Below are 15,793 nucleotides of genomic sequence, written 5' to 3' on the forward strand. Positions count from 1 at the left end.
GTTTATGTGTGAAACAAAGAAAATTCAGGAGAAAAACATTTTTTCAGTAGAATTGATTTGTTTTTTAAATGTTTCATGTGTGAGACAGACTTGAAAAAAATTCAGGAGAAAAACTTTTCAGGAGACTTGTGTTGTTTTACTCACATACTTGCATTTCCGTATTTGCACTTATAGTGTGATAATTATTCCATAAACACCTTTCAGTTGTAAAAATATCTGCCAACACAAATCTGGACTCTTTGGTAACTAACTGATCCAGTAATCATAATCGATGGTAGATATCCAAGATTAAATGAAAAAGCATTAAAGAATGAATAGCCTACTGTTCATGTTTCACCAAATACGATTTCAGTTTTCATGTAGTTTGTGTGAAATCGCTGCAGTGGACACGACTGTGCTGTCAGCGCGCAGTCTGCACACACACTCTGCCTTCTCCAGTCAGCTCATCTGAATCATCCTCACCACCTGCGAATATGGATTGTATGATTTATGAAAGCCTGTAAATAAAGTCAGCGACAGCTCTCACAGTATCGTTACACTCCATATCCTCATTGTGAGTCCTAATCATGATGCAGGCTGAGTTCACATAACTACACTTACTGTATAACTTAACGTAACTTCATCCTCAAAATTCAAACTTTTCCCCCCGAAATTCAGACTTTTTTCCCCTAAACGTTTTCTAACTTTTTCTCAAAATTCTAACTTTTCCCCCTAAAAGTTTGTCCTCAAAATTCTAACTTTCCCTAAACTTTTTCTAAAAATTCTGACTTTTTCCAACCTTTTTCTCAAAAATCTGACTTTTTTCCCTGAACTTTTCTCTTAAAATTCTGGCTTTTTTTCAAACTTTTTCTCAAAATTCAGACTTTCTCCCCAAAAAGTTTCTCCTCAAAATTCTGACTTATTCCCCTTAAATTTTTCAAAAAAATTTGACTTTTGTTTCAGACTTTTTCGTCAAAGTTCTATCTTTTCCTCCCTAAAAGTTTCTCCTCAAAATTCTAATTTCCCCCCAAAATTCAGATTTAACTTTTTTTTTAATTTTGACTTTTTTTCACTTTTCTCTTAAAATTCTGACCTTTTTCCCTCAATTTTTTCTCAAAATTCTAACTTTCCCCAAAAAAGTTTCTCCTCAAAATGATGACTTTTACCCCCAAATTCTGACTTTTTTCACTTTTTCTCAACATTCTGACTTTTTCCCTTAACTTTTTCTAAAAATTTAGACTTTTGTTTCAAACGTGTTCCTCAAAATTCTATATTTTCCCCCTCAAAGTTTCTCCTCAAAACTCTTAACTTTCCCCCCCAAAATTCTGACTTTTAAAAAAAAAAAATTCTCAAAATTCTGACTTTTTTCAGACTTTTTCTCAAAATTCTTTTCCCCCTAAAAGTTTGTCCTCAAAATTCTAACTTTTCCACCCCAAATTCTGACTTTTTCTAACCTTTTTCTCAAAAATCTGACTTTTTTCCCTCAACTTTTCTCTTAAAATTCTGACTTTTTCTAACCTTTTTCTCAAAATTCTGACTTTTTTCCCTTAAAATTCTGACTTTTAAAAAACTACAAATTCTCAAAATTCTGCCTTTTTTTCAGACTTTTTCTCAAAATTCTGTCTTTTTTCTCTTAACTTTTTCTAAAAATTTTGTGTGAAACAAAGTGTCGAACAGGGGAAAAAATGTATCATGAACACTTTCTTTTCGGAGAAATACGTGAAACAAAGTGAAAACAAATGTTTCTAAAAAAAATTCATGTGTGAAACAAGAAAAAAAATATTGTGAAAAAAAAGGTTTTTAGGAGAAACTTTTTTAAAATTTTTTCTTTTTTCATGCTTGAAACTAAGTAAAAACCCTTTTTTTGACAAATTCTCATGTGTGAAGTGGAGTGAAAAAAAAAAAATCAGGATATTTTTGTTATGTTGTGTAACCCAGTAAAAAACATTTAAGGGAGATTTTTTTGTGGTTGAAAAAACCCTGAAGACATTTTGAGAGTTTGTTCATGTTGAAGCTTTAATGTTTCCGCAGAACAGAACAAAGTGTAAACAGTATTTAAATAAGACAGAAGGCAAGAACAAATAATAGAAAAATAATAAAGATTTAAAACAAGACATGAAGGCAACTTTAACCCACAAATCACTGCAGGAGCTTTTGGCTTTAACAGAAGGTTTATACACTTTATCTCTGCATGTTACTCCTCAGTCTGAAGGCTCTGCTCCTCCTCTTTCTCCTCCTCTCCTGCTCCGTCTTTCTCCTCCTCCTCTTGTTTATCTTCTGTCTCGTCCTTCTCCTCCTGTTTATCTTCCGTCTCCTCCTTCTCCTTCTCCTCCTGTTTATCTTCCGTCTCCTCCTTCTCCTTCTCCTCCTGTTTGTCTTCTGTCTCCTCCTTCTTCTCCTCCTCCTCTCCTCCCGTGGCAGAGGAGGTGTTGTCTCCATCGTAGATGATGTCTTCAGGGTTCGGAGCAGGAGGACAGAAATCCTCCTCAGGGAGAATCTTCTGGAAAATCGACTCCGCCTGAACGGAAAATAAAATCACTGTCAGATGGCAATTTTAATCTTTGTCTGAAGCTACAAGGACTTTATTTTTGTTAGTTCTGGCAGTAACTTTGGACAAAAGATGACGACACACTAACGCGACTTGGTCAAAGCAGCAGAAACTTCACACAGTGTTGGTTTTTATATGACTGTTGGTTTGTGTGTGTCTCACCTGTTTGACGGCGTGTTCGTGACCCAGACCTCCGTCCGGTCCAGAGCACATGTAAACATTAGACGGGAGGTCGTGACCTTCAACCTCCAGCCCCGAACCGTCAGCCATGTTGAAGTACAGACACCAGAGGACAGACGGACAGTTTTCTGCAGAAAGAGAGACATTTAAAAGATTTAAACATCAAATAAAAATCAGACAGAAGATCAGCTGTTGTCAGTATAAATGTACCTACATATTTTTTATCATTTGTCAAATTATGAGCAGGTTTTTCACAGTTGTGAGTCTACAGCAGTATATAAATGTCAGTCTCAGTGAGATCCACCTGTAAAGTGACAAAATGTCAGATTTACATACAGAAACACTGAAGGCTACACACACACACACACGCACACACGTTTATGCTCACTTTGGGGACTCATGTAGAAACAACGCTCGTCTGAGACGCCAACAGATTTGAAATAATAACCACAAAGATGAAATTCACTGTGGAATTCAGATCATTTGTACTGAGTCCAATTATACGTTTAGTTTAGGTGAATTAATCTGAAATGTCCAAGTCGAATCTGAGCCACCCAGTATCGTCTACAGGCATCAGACCCTTTCAGGATCCTTTTAAACCAAATTTATGAGATTTTGGTCCTGAGCTGGAGGTTTAATGTAAAGATATGGTTGTTAGAGGGAGTTAGGTTAATCTACATTTTGTCAGCAGCTTTAAAGTAAAAAGACAATATTAGTTTCAGTGATAGGTTGAATTGTAATGTCAGAAATGTTTCACACACTTTTCGTTTGACTTATTTTGACATAAATATATTAAAATGACTTGCCTGATATTTAGAGAATTGAATATAAGAAGTTTTAAGACTTTTTAAGGACCTGCAGTCACCAGTTAACCTCTTACTGTGAGGAAAAACAAAACACAACAGCTCTGCCATGAACTCCACTTTTACAAAGATTTTACATTTTCTTGTTTTTGTAGTTAATCCTCTTGTATTTATTATTGAGGCCATAGTGGACACACTTTTGATGGACGTTTTCCCACATTTTTTCGACCAATTGATTAATTGATAAGTAAATAAAATGATTGCGTTGATTAGTCGTGAATAAAAATAATAATGAGTTGCAGCTCCAGCTTCAGAATAAAGAAGCTGAAGCTGCAGAAACTTCTGTCCTCCTCCCTCATCCCCTCTGATGAATCTCTTTAAACCTGCATCCATCCATCCTCGAGGCTCGAGAGTGTGTGTGTGTGTGTGTGTGTGTGTGTGTGTGTGTGTGTGTGTGTGTGTGTTCATTCCTGCAGGTTGTTCATGTTATAATTAAAAGCAGAGAAGGAAATGATGAATGAATTAAAGACAAAGAGAAGAGGAGGTCAAAGAGGAGAGAAAGTTTACAGGATAGAGAGTATCATTCAGTCTGTGTGTGTGTGTGTGTGTGTGTGTGTGTGTGTGTTACCTTGGTCATGTGATTCTGGCGTGCGGAACATCCTGGTGACCACCGGCGACAGGTCCTCGTAGGCGGAGCCAACTGACTGACAGGTGAGATGGACCAAATCTAGGAGACAAAAAAAAATTCATTATCTCATTAAACAACTTCATCAGATGTCTGTGGTCTCCATGGCAACAGACCAACCATTGTTTCTATGGCGTCAGGCCGACTATTTTCCATTGTTTTTGTCAATATCATGTGTAAATTACCTTTATTAGTCCTCAATATAACTGCGTACTACCCTCTCCAATTTTGTTCATTTCTAGGTGCCTACTTTCCTAGATTTTTTTTATTTTTTATTTTTATTTATTGTTATTTTTGTTTTTATGTGTTGTTTTTTTGTATTTATTGTTATTCTGATTGGCACTGATGTAAGCATTTACTTCTTTTCCTCTTTTATTATTATTATTATTCTGTTGTGTTTTTATTTTTGATTCTGATGTTACTGTAATTTGGAGCAATCTCTGGCACAAGAATTTCCTTTAGGATTAATAAAGTTCTAACTTATAAAACAGAAAAACCCTGACAAACATGAAAAGCGAAGATTTTTCTTTGATAAATGACATTAAAATTATTAAATGTTTATCAAAACAGTTTATTTTCGCTGCCAATCAATGAGTCAGTTAATCAACAAATTGTCTGTCAAGACTTTGTAATTGCGACTTAAGGATTTTTATAAAACTTTATTGTAGATATGAACACAACCTGTCTGTGTGTGTGTGTGTAGATAAATGGTGTTTTGTTTTAAAGCCGTTCAGGCCCACTGACTCAGTAACCAATCACACTGCAGCATCAGGACACAGCAGCAGAAGAAGAAGATGATGATGATGATGATTTGACAGGCGTAACACACACACAAACACACTCACACACACACACACACACACACACACGCACACAGTCCTGCTTTGTGTGTGCGTGTGTTGTTGGTCATTAATCAGTGTTTCTCTGGCGGATTCATCAGTTTCTCTTCAAGGACACTGCAGGATTTTCAGCTGCAGAGTCTCACTGATCATCACCTCCAGCTTCAGATCTCTCACGTATTTCATGTATTTATACTGATTTAGTTATATGGAAATAAAGGCTCCTAAAACCTCCCCAAGGACCTCAAAAACCTCTTCAAGGAACCTTCAATTCACAAAATAAAAGCTGTGAGATTATATATATATAAGATACGACATATGGAGAAATTATGAAGATGAGATAACGAGAAACAGGAGATAAAATATCATACTTAAAGACGAGAGATGATTCATGAGATAATAAGATAAAATTATGAATCTGAGATGAAATAGAAAATCAGATGAGACATTAGGCTAAATAAAGATTATATAAAGTCATGGAAATGCAATGAGACGAGATATAACAGCGAGTGTTTGTGTCTCACATGTTCCAGGCATGCAGGTCATCGTGGACGAACACAGCTCCACCATCTTCACCGCCGGACATCCTGCTGCTATTGGAGGAACCGTTACCATGGAGACCTGACAGACGGACAGACAGACAGATAAAAGTTCCACCTGAGTTTAACCAGACAGACAAAAGTCTTTAATGAAAAACCTCCTCAGAGTGTTGAAAACCAGATTAGTTTCATCTTATTACTGAACACTGCAGGCTAACACACACACACACACACACACACACACACACACACACACACACACACACGCGCGCGCACACACACACACACACGCACAGCAGAAGATCTATGAAGCATCATAATTCTCTGACCAAACTTAATTCAATATTTCAATATTTAACTCACACCTAATTAGTGAGGAGTGTGTGTCGGTGTGTGTGTGTTCAGACAGATGAATTTGCGGATTTTCTTCAGTAAGCGACTCTTTATTTGACTTTTTTCTCCACTTTTTCATTAACATCCGTCCCATAATTCATTGGGGCTGAAGGACACAGTGACCTCTGACCTGAAGTTTCACACTTTGAAAAGTCTGATTGACTTCCTCATTCAATCCTCTAACCAGCTGGTTAGCAGCAAATCAAAGTATTTAATAACTCCACCCTGAGTTTACCTGAGCTTCACCTGAGTTTTACCCGAGTGTCATCTGAGCTTCAACTGAGCTCTACTTTAGATTAATCTGAGCTTAAGATATGCTTCACAAAGATGTTACTCATCACTTCCTGCATATGCTTCAGAATAAAAGCAGTTTAACTCATAAAATAACATTACCCGAAATGTATATATCATTTTTGCTATCATTTCACATTTTTTACATTTTTGTCTAGAAGTCATTTTGAAACTCAACACAAGGCTCAGATATTAGGCCGACTGATGTTCCTCCACATTAATGATGAACTGACGTCAGCATGCTAACATGCTCACAATGACAATGCTAACATACTGATGTTTAGCAGGAATAATATTCACCACATTCACAATCTTAGTTGTAGTAGTAGCGTGTACACAACATTAGCTAATAGGCAGTAAACACAAAGCACAGTTTAGCATTTATTTGGCCATAAACCAAGGTTCAACATTAATGTTTTGAATGAATTCAAATTTGTTATTGACAGGATTTACCTGTTGGTCTGAGTCACTTGGAAGAATGGAGCCATCAGTGATCAAAACAGCTCTGGAGAGAGACCTGAAGAGACAGACAGACAGACAATTTGACTAAAGTTAGAGATTTACACTGGGTCAACATTTGGACTTCATCCAAGACCAATCCATGGAAAACTTACCTGAATCCCTGACTGTACAAATTAATAATATATAATATATATATATAAGACCGATTACATCTACCAAGGACATCAGCAGGTTAACTTCCTACCTGAGCTAAATGCTCCTAATTTATTATTGTATGTTAAGCAGTTATTATTCATCTTTATGAGAGGTTTGAGTGTTTGGTAGGAAACTGGGTGGTACTGGCTGGTTGTTGATTGGTGGGTCCTGACCTGGTGGGTGTGGCCATCTTCTTCCGGTCCGCCCCCACGTAGCCTTCCTCCACCACAAAATGGGTGCAGCTGATTCGCTGTCCTCTGCTGTCAACCACCGCCTTACACCTGAAAGAAGGGGGGTCACACACCATGATGTCATTGATTGGACTGTAAACAGACACTACAAAGAACTTTGGATATTTTTTAAACTAAAGAACAAACTGAGCAAAATGTCTTGTTAATCTCCGATCGAAATTCAAAAACCAAAAGAGATTCAGTTTACTAAAACAAAGCAAAAAAAAGCAATATTCGTTTTTCCTAAACCAGTGAATTTCACAATATAGCTTAAAAAATTACTTAGATCAGTTTTTAATCTATCAGCTGGTTAATGTCTGTCAATCAATTAATCCACTAATTGTTTTATCGGTATACTGAATTAATGTTAATTAACTACAGCTCAGTTTATAGTCAGTTAAACCAACAGTCGGCAACTAAACCTGTGAGTTATAATTACAATCACAGCTCTTGTGATTTGAATATTTCACTTTATTAAATTGTGATTTCAGTATAAAAATGATTGATTTTGAAGGCAGCAGCCTTTTCAAGGGTGTCTCACTTACTCTCTCTCTCACACACACACACACACACACACACAGAACTGAAACCTATTATTGGGAATAATGATGCGCACAAAAGCTCATCCATAACCTCTGACACACACACACACACACACATTTTGGGGAGCAGCGGCACTAGAAGGTCACACACATAAACATAATAGACAGATGATAATAACACACACACAGTCAGAGCTCCTCGTGTGTCTCACTGCTACCCTTTTAGCACCGTTAGCATTTACACAGAATGATTTTTACTGACTGCAAATCAGAGCAGAACGGCACCCGGCAGGAAGTAAGTTAATAAAGGTTTGTTATTGTAGTTCGGTCAGCAGGTGGAGCTGCAGCAGGAGTTGATTAAGATACGTTAATTAAATTACCACAGTTTGCTCTTAAATGGACCTCTTTCTCAGAGTCACAACTGAATTAAATGTGAACACACAGACCTGAAACATGATTGATAACATTCAGTGTGATTTACACCTCCTGAAGATATCATTATCTCTGATGTCTGTACAGAAAAATATGTCCATAAATCCACTAAGAAATCATCAAAAAAAGACCATGTTTTTAAGTTTTCCTCAGCATCAAAGTAATCCAGTGATAGCTGTCTGTACACCAATGGATACACTACAAACAGAAACTGCTAATAGCTAATCTGGCAGACTTTTAGTGAAGACAATTTGACTAAATGTAAACAAATGTGGGCTAAAAAACAGGCTAACAGACATTACAACAGCACGAGACAAAGAGTAACACTCAACATGGTTCTTGAAAGAGAAATGCTAACATGCGAACAGGGTAATGTCACCATGACGACACAATCTGACAGTCATTTTTTAAAGTGCGACCTTCGATAGGTCACCTGTGTGTGTGTGCATGTGTGTGTGTGTGTGTCAGCAGTCAATCAGTCATTTAATCTGGCAGCTGACGAGGCAGCAAATAATCATAGAGAGACACTGACACAGACAGAGAGAGAGGGGAGAGAGAGAGGGGAGAGAGAGAGAGAGCAGTGAGGTGTGAAGAGGAGGAGGAGGAGGAGGTGAAGAGGATCAGAGGTTAAATTATAATGTTAATTTCCTCTTCATAAATTGAATATTTTACTGATCATAAATTATCGTCCAATCACGGCTCTGAACAGGAAGGTCACACACGCACACACACACACACACACACGCACACACACACCTGTCTACCTGTCTGTTGAGTCCCTTCATTTTTAAAAGCTACAAAATCCATTAAACATCAATATAAATCACATAACTGATGACAGAAACAGCTCAAGTCCAGCTGTATTTGACTTTTGGGTGTTTTTTACTGTTTGTAGTGGGAAGAAAACAAGCTGCCGTCACTCCGTCTGGACACACCTGAGAGTGTGTCAACAATATTTCTGTGACAAACATTTGGTTTACATCAGGTTCAGTGAACCAAAGACGGCGACTACTCAGTCTAATGAGAATTGCTCGGCTTGAAGAAAGCTGGATAAATAAATAACCTCCATTGATCAAAAAGTCATGATTGACCTTTGAGGTCGAACAGTTTTACAGACGTCTCTTTTATAATGGTGCTCTGTGCTTTTCAAGCCACAGGGGTATTTTTCGCCACAATACCGCTGGACGATGACCACTGGGAACAAGTATCAGTACAATGAACAAGGGCAGTATTTTGAGCAGTACGAGTACTCTGAGTACTATCAGTATTACAGTATTTTTACCTGTTGGTTTCCTTGTCCACCACCAGACAGTTGACTGAATGTCTCAGACAGTAGATTCCTCCAAACACAGCACACATCCTGAAACACACAACAACAACAACAACAACAGGAATGTTATCAAATCAACATAAAGGAAAACGTGACATTTACAGTTGCCAGACTCCAAAATGAGATTAGATTGATGAGGAGGGTGTTTAATGGCATCTCTGCCTAGATTATGATGTGTCTCAGCCAATCATAGTCAGCTGTGGTTTCTCTACACCGCTCCTCCTCTCGCTCTCTAACTCCAAACATTACCATGTATGTGTGAGTGTGTGTTGGATGTGTGTTTTGTCCACATCAGCTTTGAGGAAAAATTATGTTTTAAATCAAATATTTTATTTTTTTTAAATCTTTTAATCTTTAAAATGTATGTTTTTTATTTCTTGGTAAAAAGGACATTTTTGAATAAAAATTGACTTTCTGGGAAAAAATCTTCTTCAATAAAAAATAATCTGAGTTTCTGAGTGGACTTTCTAAGTAAAGATTCAGACTTCACAAACATTTATTACAACTTTAGAAAAAGTTGAGGTCTTTCCTGAAAATGTTTGACTCAATAAATAAAACTATGACTTCAAGAAAAAAATAAAAATGAACTTTTTAAGTTTCTGACATTTGACTTTATGAATAGAAATTTTTACTTTATGGCTTATGGGATTTTAAGAGATTTAAGAGACACAACATCTGATATATTATCAGCGTCTACAGCAATCGTGGTGAACATGGCAGCAAACAGAGCAGACACAGAGCAACTTGAACTGACAGATCACACAGTCATTATGTTAAAATAATTAATTAGCACAGCTATAAATTACAAAACATTAAACATGACAAACTAAACATGACAAATTGAAGCCCCAAAGTGTGTGTGTGTGTGTGTGTGTGTGTGTGTGTGTGTGTGTCTCAGCTGAGCAGTAATATCCGCCGAGGATCATCTAATATGTAAATGAGCGGAGCCCTGGGCGACACCCTCCTCATTAATATTCATGCTCTGTTCTAATGAGACAGCAGCCGTCACCATGACAACTAACTCGTCTGCCTGTACAGACGTCAACGTGCGTGGTGGCACATACTGGAGCCGGAGTACTACTGCAGTACTGACAACATGCAGTATACTGAGAGCTGAAGCTGTTGTAGCGTGTAGCTTACTTGTACTTATCTGCACCTTAGTATTCACAGTAGTGGTACAAAAAGTAGTAATAGTATTAAAACTACTACTACTTATAGTAGTAGTAACATCAATACCAGCAGCAGTGGCAACGCCATTAATAGTAGATGTAGTAGTGGTGGTTGTAGCAGTGTCAGTAATGAGCAGTTGTGACAGTAGTAGTAGTAGAAGTAGAGGTGGTACTTGTAGTAGTGGTGGTAATGGCAGTATAATCAGACAGACAGACGGACAGACAGATAAACAGACAGACAGATTCTTACCTACAGAAACACTGGGGTATCTCTCCAAGGCCGTAGACGGGAAACAGGAATGGCGTGTTGCCGTAGCGACCCAGGCAGCGCAGGAAGTGACGCGTGGAAGTGAGGCCCTCCTCTGTGGGCGTGTCTTCTGTTACCATGGCGATGGAGTGAAGCAGGAAGTCCTGCAGGTTGTCACCGAGCTGCTGGTCACATAGGAACTCCAAATATGGCCGACCGTTGTAGGCTGGAGGGAAAGGGGACAAAAGACTACATTATCCAAAATGCCCTGCAAGGGCAGGTAGATTCCATTAATACGAAGGTGGGTCCCCTCTAACAGGTGAGTACTGATGATGTCAGCAGGTGTCTCACCCTGTTGCTCCTCCGTCTCCTCCATACAGGAAGTGAGGAAACGCATCAACTTCCTCTTTTCTACCACCGACAGCTGACGACTCGCAAACACATCGGCTCTGCTGCAGGGCACCTGAGAGACAGACAAGTCAGCCGAAAGACGACAGGTGAACAAAGAGACAGACAGTTCAACAGAGAGACAGACAGGACAACAGAGAGACAGACAGGTCAGCAGAAAGATGACAGGTGAACAAAGAGACAGACAGGTCAACAGAGAAACAGACAGGACAATAGAGAGACAGACAGGTCAACAGAGAGACAGGTAGGATAATAGAGAGACAGGTAGGATAATAGAGAGACAGGCAGGAGAACAGAGAGGTAAACAGAGAGACAGGCAGGTCACCAGAGAGACAGACAGGACAACAGAGAGACAGACAGGATGGTAGAGAGACAGGTAAGTCAACAGAGAGGTCAACAGAGAGACAGGCAGGTCAACAGAGAGACAGACGGATCAACAGAGAGATGGAGAGTGAGAAAGGTCAACAGAGAGACAGACAGGTAGATAAACAGGAAGACAGATACACAGAGAGACAGAAAGGTCAAGAGACAGGTCAAGAGATAGACAGACAGGTACATAAAGAAACCGCAGAGAGAGACAGGGACACAGAGAAACACAAGTAAACAGAATGACAGACAGGTCAACAAAGAGAGAAACAGGACAACAGGGGGACAGACAGGTGAACAGACAGACAGGTCAACACACGGATGGATTGTACTCACCTGTTGCACCTTTCCGTGGCGATAGGTGAGTATCCTGGTGACGTTCTTGAACTCTGCATAGCGACTGACGTTTGATTTGATGAGCAGATCAACCAATGAGCCGCGAGAATACATGAGCTGGAGGCAGAAGAAGAAAAACTCTTGACTGCACGTTATAATGTTGTGTAACGTTCTGTTATATTTCTATGTTAACTTCATTATTCTGAATCTTTCTGTTGAATTACACCGCGTTACCTTGGACACCAGGTCGATGTTGAACCTGCGTCCTTCCTTCACCAGCTGAGGGTAGCTGATCTTCTTTTTGATTGGCTCTGATTGGCTTTGAGCAGCAGAGGTGGTTGGCTGATCTGCCTCTGGCTCCTCCTCCTCCGTCTGTGAGGCCTGTGTGATTGGATGAAAAACACCTGTCTTTCATCCCTCTGTACTGTAGATTACTCATCGTGTACTGTTGGACATAGTGGGTTACATATTTTTGATCCGATTCTACTTTTGATTAATCAGCAGGTGCAGCTGAATCCAGATGATCAAATCTGAGCATCTTCTGCTCTCACCTGTTCTTCTTCCTCTCCGTCTGCCGCTGCTTCTGATTTCTCCTTTGTGTCTTCTTCTTTCGAATCTAGAATTTAAAAAAGCAGGTTTCTGAAACTGTTCCTGTGAATTCTGGATTCAATGTGATGAATTATTTCTGCAGAGTTCAAAGATTAAAGCCTGAATGATTCTCAAACCTGCAGATTCTGTCTCTGAGTTTTCTTTTACAGGGTCTTCTTCAGCTCCACCTGTTTCTTCTTCTGTGGTGTTTGGAGGATCGGGACTCGGGGCTTCCTCCTCCTCTTCTTCCTCACTGAGAACAACATGAATAAACAAAATTAATAATTTATTAATATCTGTGTCTTGGGATTACAGTTCACTCAAATCAAAATGAAAAATAAAAATGAAAATGAAAAATAGAGCAGTAACCAGAATTCAGACTGACTCCGAGGTTTACCTGGTGAAACAGAACACCTGCACGTTACTGATGGAGTCGGATTCTGAGTTTGAGTTTGACAGGTAGATCAGCTCCTCCCCTTCCTCCAACAGGCTCGACCAATCCTGAGCCTCCTCTGGCTGAGACTCCTCCTACAAGCATGCACACACACATACACACACAGGTTACTGTACTGACGTATTGACATAATTTTCTACTTCCTTGATCTTTTCCATCATGCTCAGGAGCGGTACAATCTTCCATGTTTGTAGTTTTTCTACAGGAACATGGACAGCGAGCAGTGTTGTACTCACATGATGCTGCTGTATCCAGGTGAGCAGACCGTTGAAGGTGAAGCTGGCCCAGTTGGCTGCGTAATAACTCCTCCTGAAAACACACAGTGATGTTCAATTGTCAGGCAGGTTTATGCTGGGATCAACAATTAAAGATTACTAAAATTGGATTATTTCATCCATAATCTGATTCTCAACAGATACTCCTGCAGCTCGCTGACAGGTGAGTTTCAGGTGTTTCTGATCCTAAATAATGATGTGAGATATCAAGACCGACCTGTCGACGTGAAGAACTCTCTGTCCCACTCTGGAAAAGGCTGCTGCCACCACCGACTCAGCAAGACCTGAAGACATGATCCACACATAAAGGTGTAACAGCAGGAAAGGACACAGGGGTCAAGGTGTACAATACAACCCTGATTCAGAAAAAACGTTGGGACGCTGAGTAAAACATTTCCAAAAGCTAAAGCATGACCGATATACAGGTTGGCCAATATTATCCACCTACATTGGCCTATCATAGATATATCAGTATGTCATATATGCTGTCCAATATGCACAGGCTTAAAACATTTATGTTTAGGATTTTTTCTCATAATGCAAAAAAAAGATACTTGCAGTAATTCATAGTTATTCAATCTAAATTAAGTTTACAGTTTCAGTGCACCAGTGTAATTTAACATAATAAAGTTTATTGTTAAACTGTAAAATATTCTGCCTCCATCACATATCTTTGTCTAAATTGTGTATATCTGTTGTTATATTGATATTGTAATGTTTAACTACCTAATATCAGTATCTGCCACGTGTTTATACATCTGTCTGTCTGTGGCCAGTACCGAGTAACCATGTAATGAAGTAGTAATGACTAATGAAGAGTCATGGGTCAGAACGTCAACATGTTGACAGGCATCGTTGCTGGTGTGATCCCAATGCAAGATGGTCTCTAGTTACCACTGTGTTATATCACCCTATGTTTTTAACTGCACTCAGTAAATTCTTGCTTTATATACAACATCAGTTACTGAACATATCAGGGTCTCCATTGCTGCATTCTGCGCTTCATCATGCACCAAACATTTTCAAGGGGAGACGGGTCCAAATTACAGCAGGACACTAATACCTGCACTCTGTTAATATGAAGCCATGCTGTTGTAACATGTGCAGGATGAGGTTTGGCATTGCATGGCTTTAATAAGCAGGAATGTCCCTGAAAATAACGTCTGGGTGGCAGCATACGCACACAAGATATAACAGAAAAAGAATATAATGTGCTTGCGTAGATTACTGACAGACTTATATTGGTTACTGTTGTTATGATGACAACTATGTCAAAATGAACATGAAGCTAAAGTGGCTGTTGGTGTTTGATGTGTAGTTACAGGATCACGTTATGGCTTAATACATCTTTACAGATTTTACATTAAGTTACTCTGACTCAGCTGATTGTACAGCCAACACTCTGACTCAGCAGACACCCTGAGATGAGATGAGGGAGTAGTAGATGCTGACGTGTACACACACAGGTCAGCTCCAACAACGCTGATTCATTCTGACAAACTAACAAGCAGACAGGGGATAAACACAGTTAGCATGTCCTGGATAAACTAGTTAGGCAAGAGTCTGGTATAATCACAGGTATAAACAACACGACTGCTAACAGATAGCTAGTATCATAACATCACGTGACGGGCTGAGCACTGACAGCAGCTCTTAGCTTGTTAGCCACCAGCACAGCGGGCTAACGTTAGCGTCAGGCACAGAAACATTAACACTACGTATAAAACTAACGAAGCTAACGTTAGCCGTGAAAACACCGCAGTTAGCTCCGCTGCTAACATTAACACACACAAACAGTATCGGCACTTGTGTTAAAACGATTATGTTTGCACACGTCTGTTATTTCCAGGAGCTAACACACCAGCAGCGCCGTTAGCTGCTAGCCACTGTCATTTAAAGACAATTGGGCGTTAGCTGTAAGCTAACGCCAAGGCTAACCCCAGCCCGTGCCCACAGTTTGGACCGATTTTAAAAGGGATTTCGGGGTGTTTGGGACCGAACAACCTCGGGTCGAACAGATACACGTTCAAAGATATGATACAGGTCATCAAATGTCATAAAAAATCAGCTGTTTCGTTACCTGTGCCCAGAATGACGACGTCAAATTCAGACGGCAGATCCTCGGCAGCCATGTTTGTTAGCAGGAAAACACGGTCACGTGACAGTGACTGACAGCTGATCAGTCAATAATCATTATCGATCACACATACTGTATGTACATATTCATGTTATGTCTTTATGAATTTAGATTATTGTGGTTAACTATTTTATTACATTTTATTAAAAAAATGTCCTTAAATAGGTCAGTTACTTCAATTACAATCAAAAAATAAATTAAAACAAAAAATATTCAAATATAGGCTATATATAGTTATAAATAGAAACAAATGACTGATTAAAAGAAAAATAAATGTATACATATTTGCTTTACATACAAACAGGCGTTGTCTTCCCCCTTCAACTCTCCAGCGTTGCCCTTGGGAGGCTTTTGTCTTTCTCTTT

At 39.1% G+C, this 15,793-nt stretch overlaps 1 protein-coding gene across 1 annotated transcript; it reads right to left on the bottom strand.

Annotated features, from left to right (window-relative positions):
• Positions 1–1,968: 1,968 nt before the first annotated feature.
• Positions 1,969–15,445, bottom strand: chm (CHM Rab escort protein). Its single transcript, XM_073479912.1, has 17 exons — positions 15,372–15,445; positions 13,509–13,575; positions 13,253–13,325; positions 12,960–13,090; positions 12,700–12,815; positions 12,526–12,590; positions 12,209–12,355; positions 11,975–12,091; positions 11,216–11,327; positions 10,868–11,090; positions 9,401–9,478; positions 7,088–7,195; positions 6,711–6,774; positions 5,559–5,655; positions 4,139–4,237; positions 2,690–2,835; positions 1,969–2,497 (listed from the first exon to the last, which is right to left on the bottom strand). Exons 1-17 carry the CDS (start codon positions 15,421–15,423, stop codon positions 2,174–2,176), a joined length of 2,019 nt encoding a protein of 672 aa, XP_073336013.1. The 5' UTR covers positions 15,424–15,445; the 3' UTR covers positions 1,969–2,173.
• Between the last annotated feature and the right edge of the window lie 348 nt (positions 15,446–15,793).

This window comes from Pagrus major, chromosome 13, assembly GCF_040436345.1.
Source record: "Pagrus major chromosome 13, Pma_NU_1.0".
In the NCBI taxonomy this organism is placed as follows: Eukaryota; Metazoa; Chordata; class Actinopteri; order Spariformes; family Sparidae; genus Pagrus; species Pagrus major.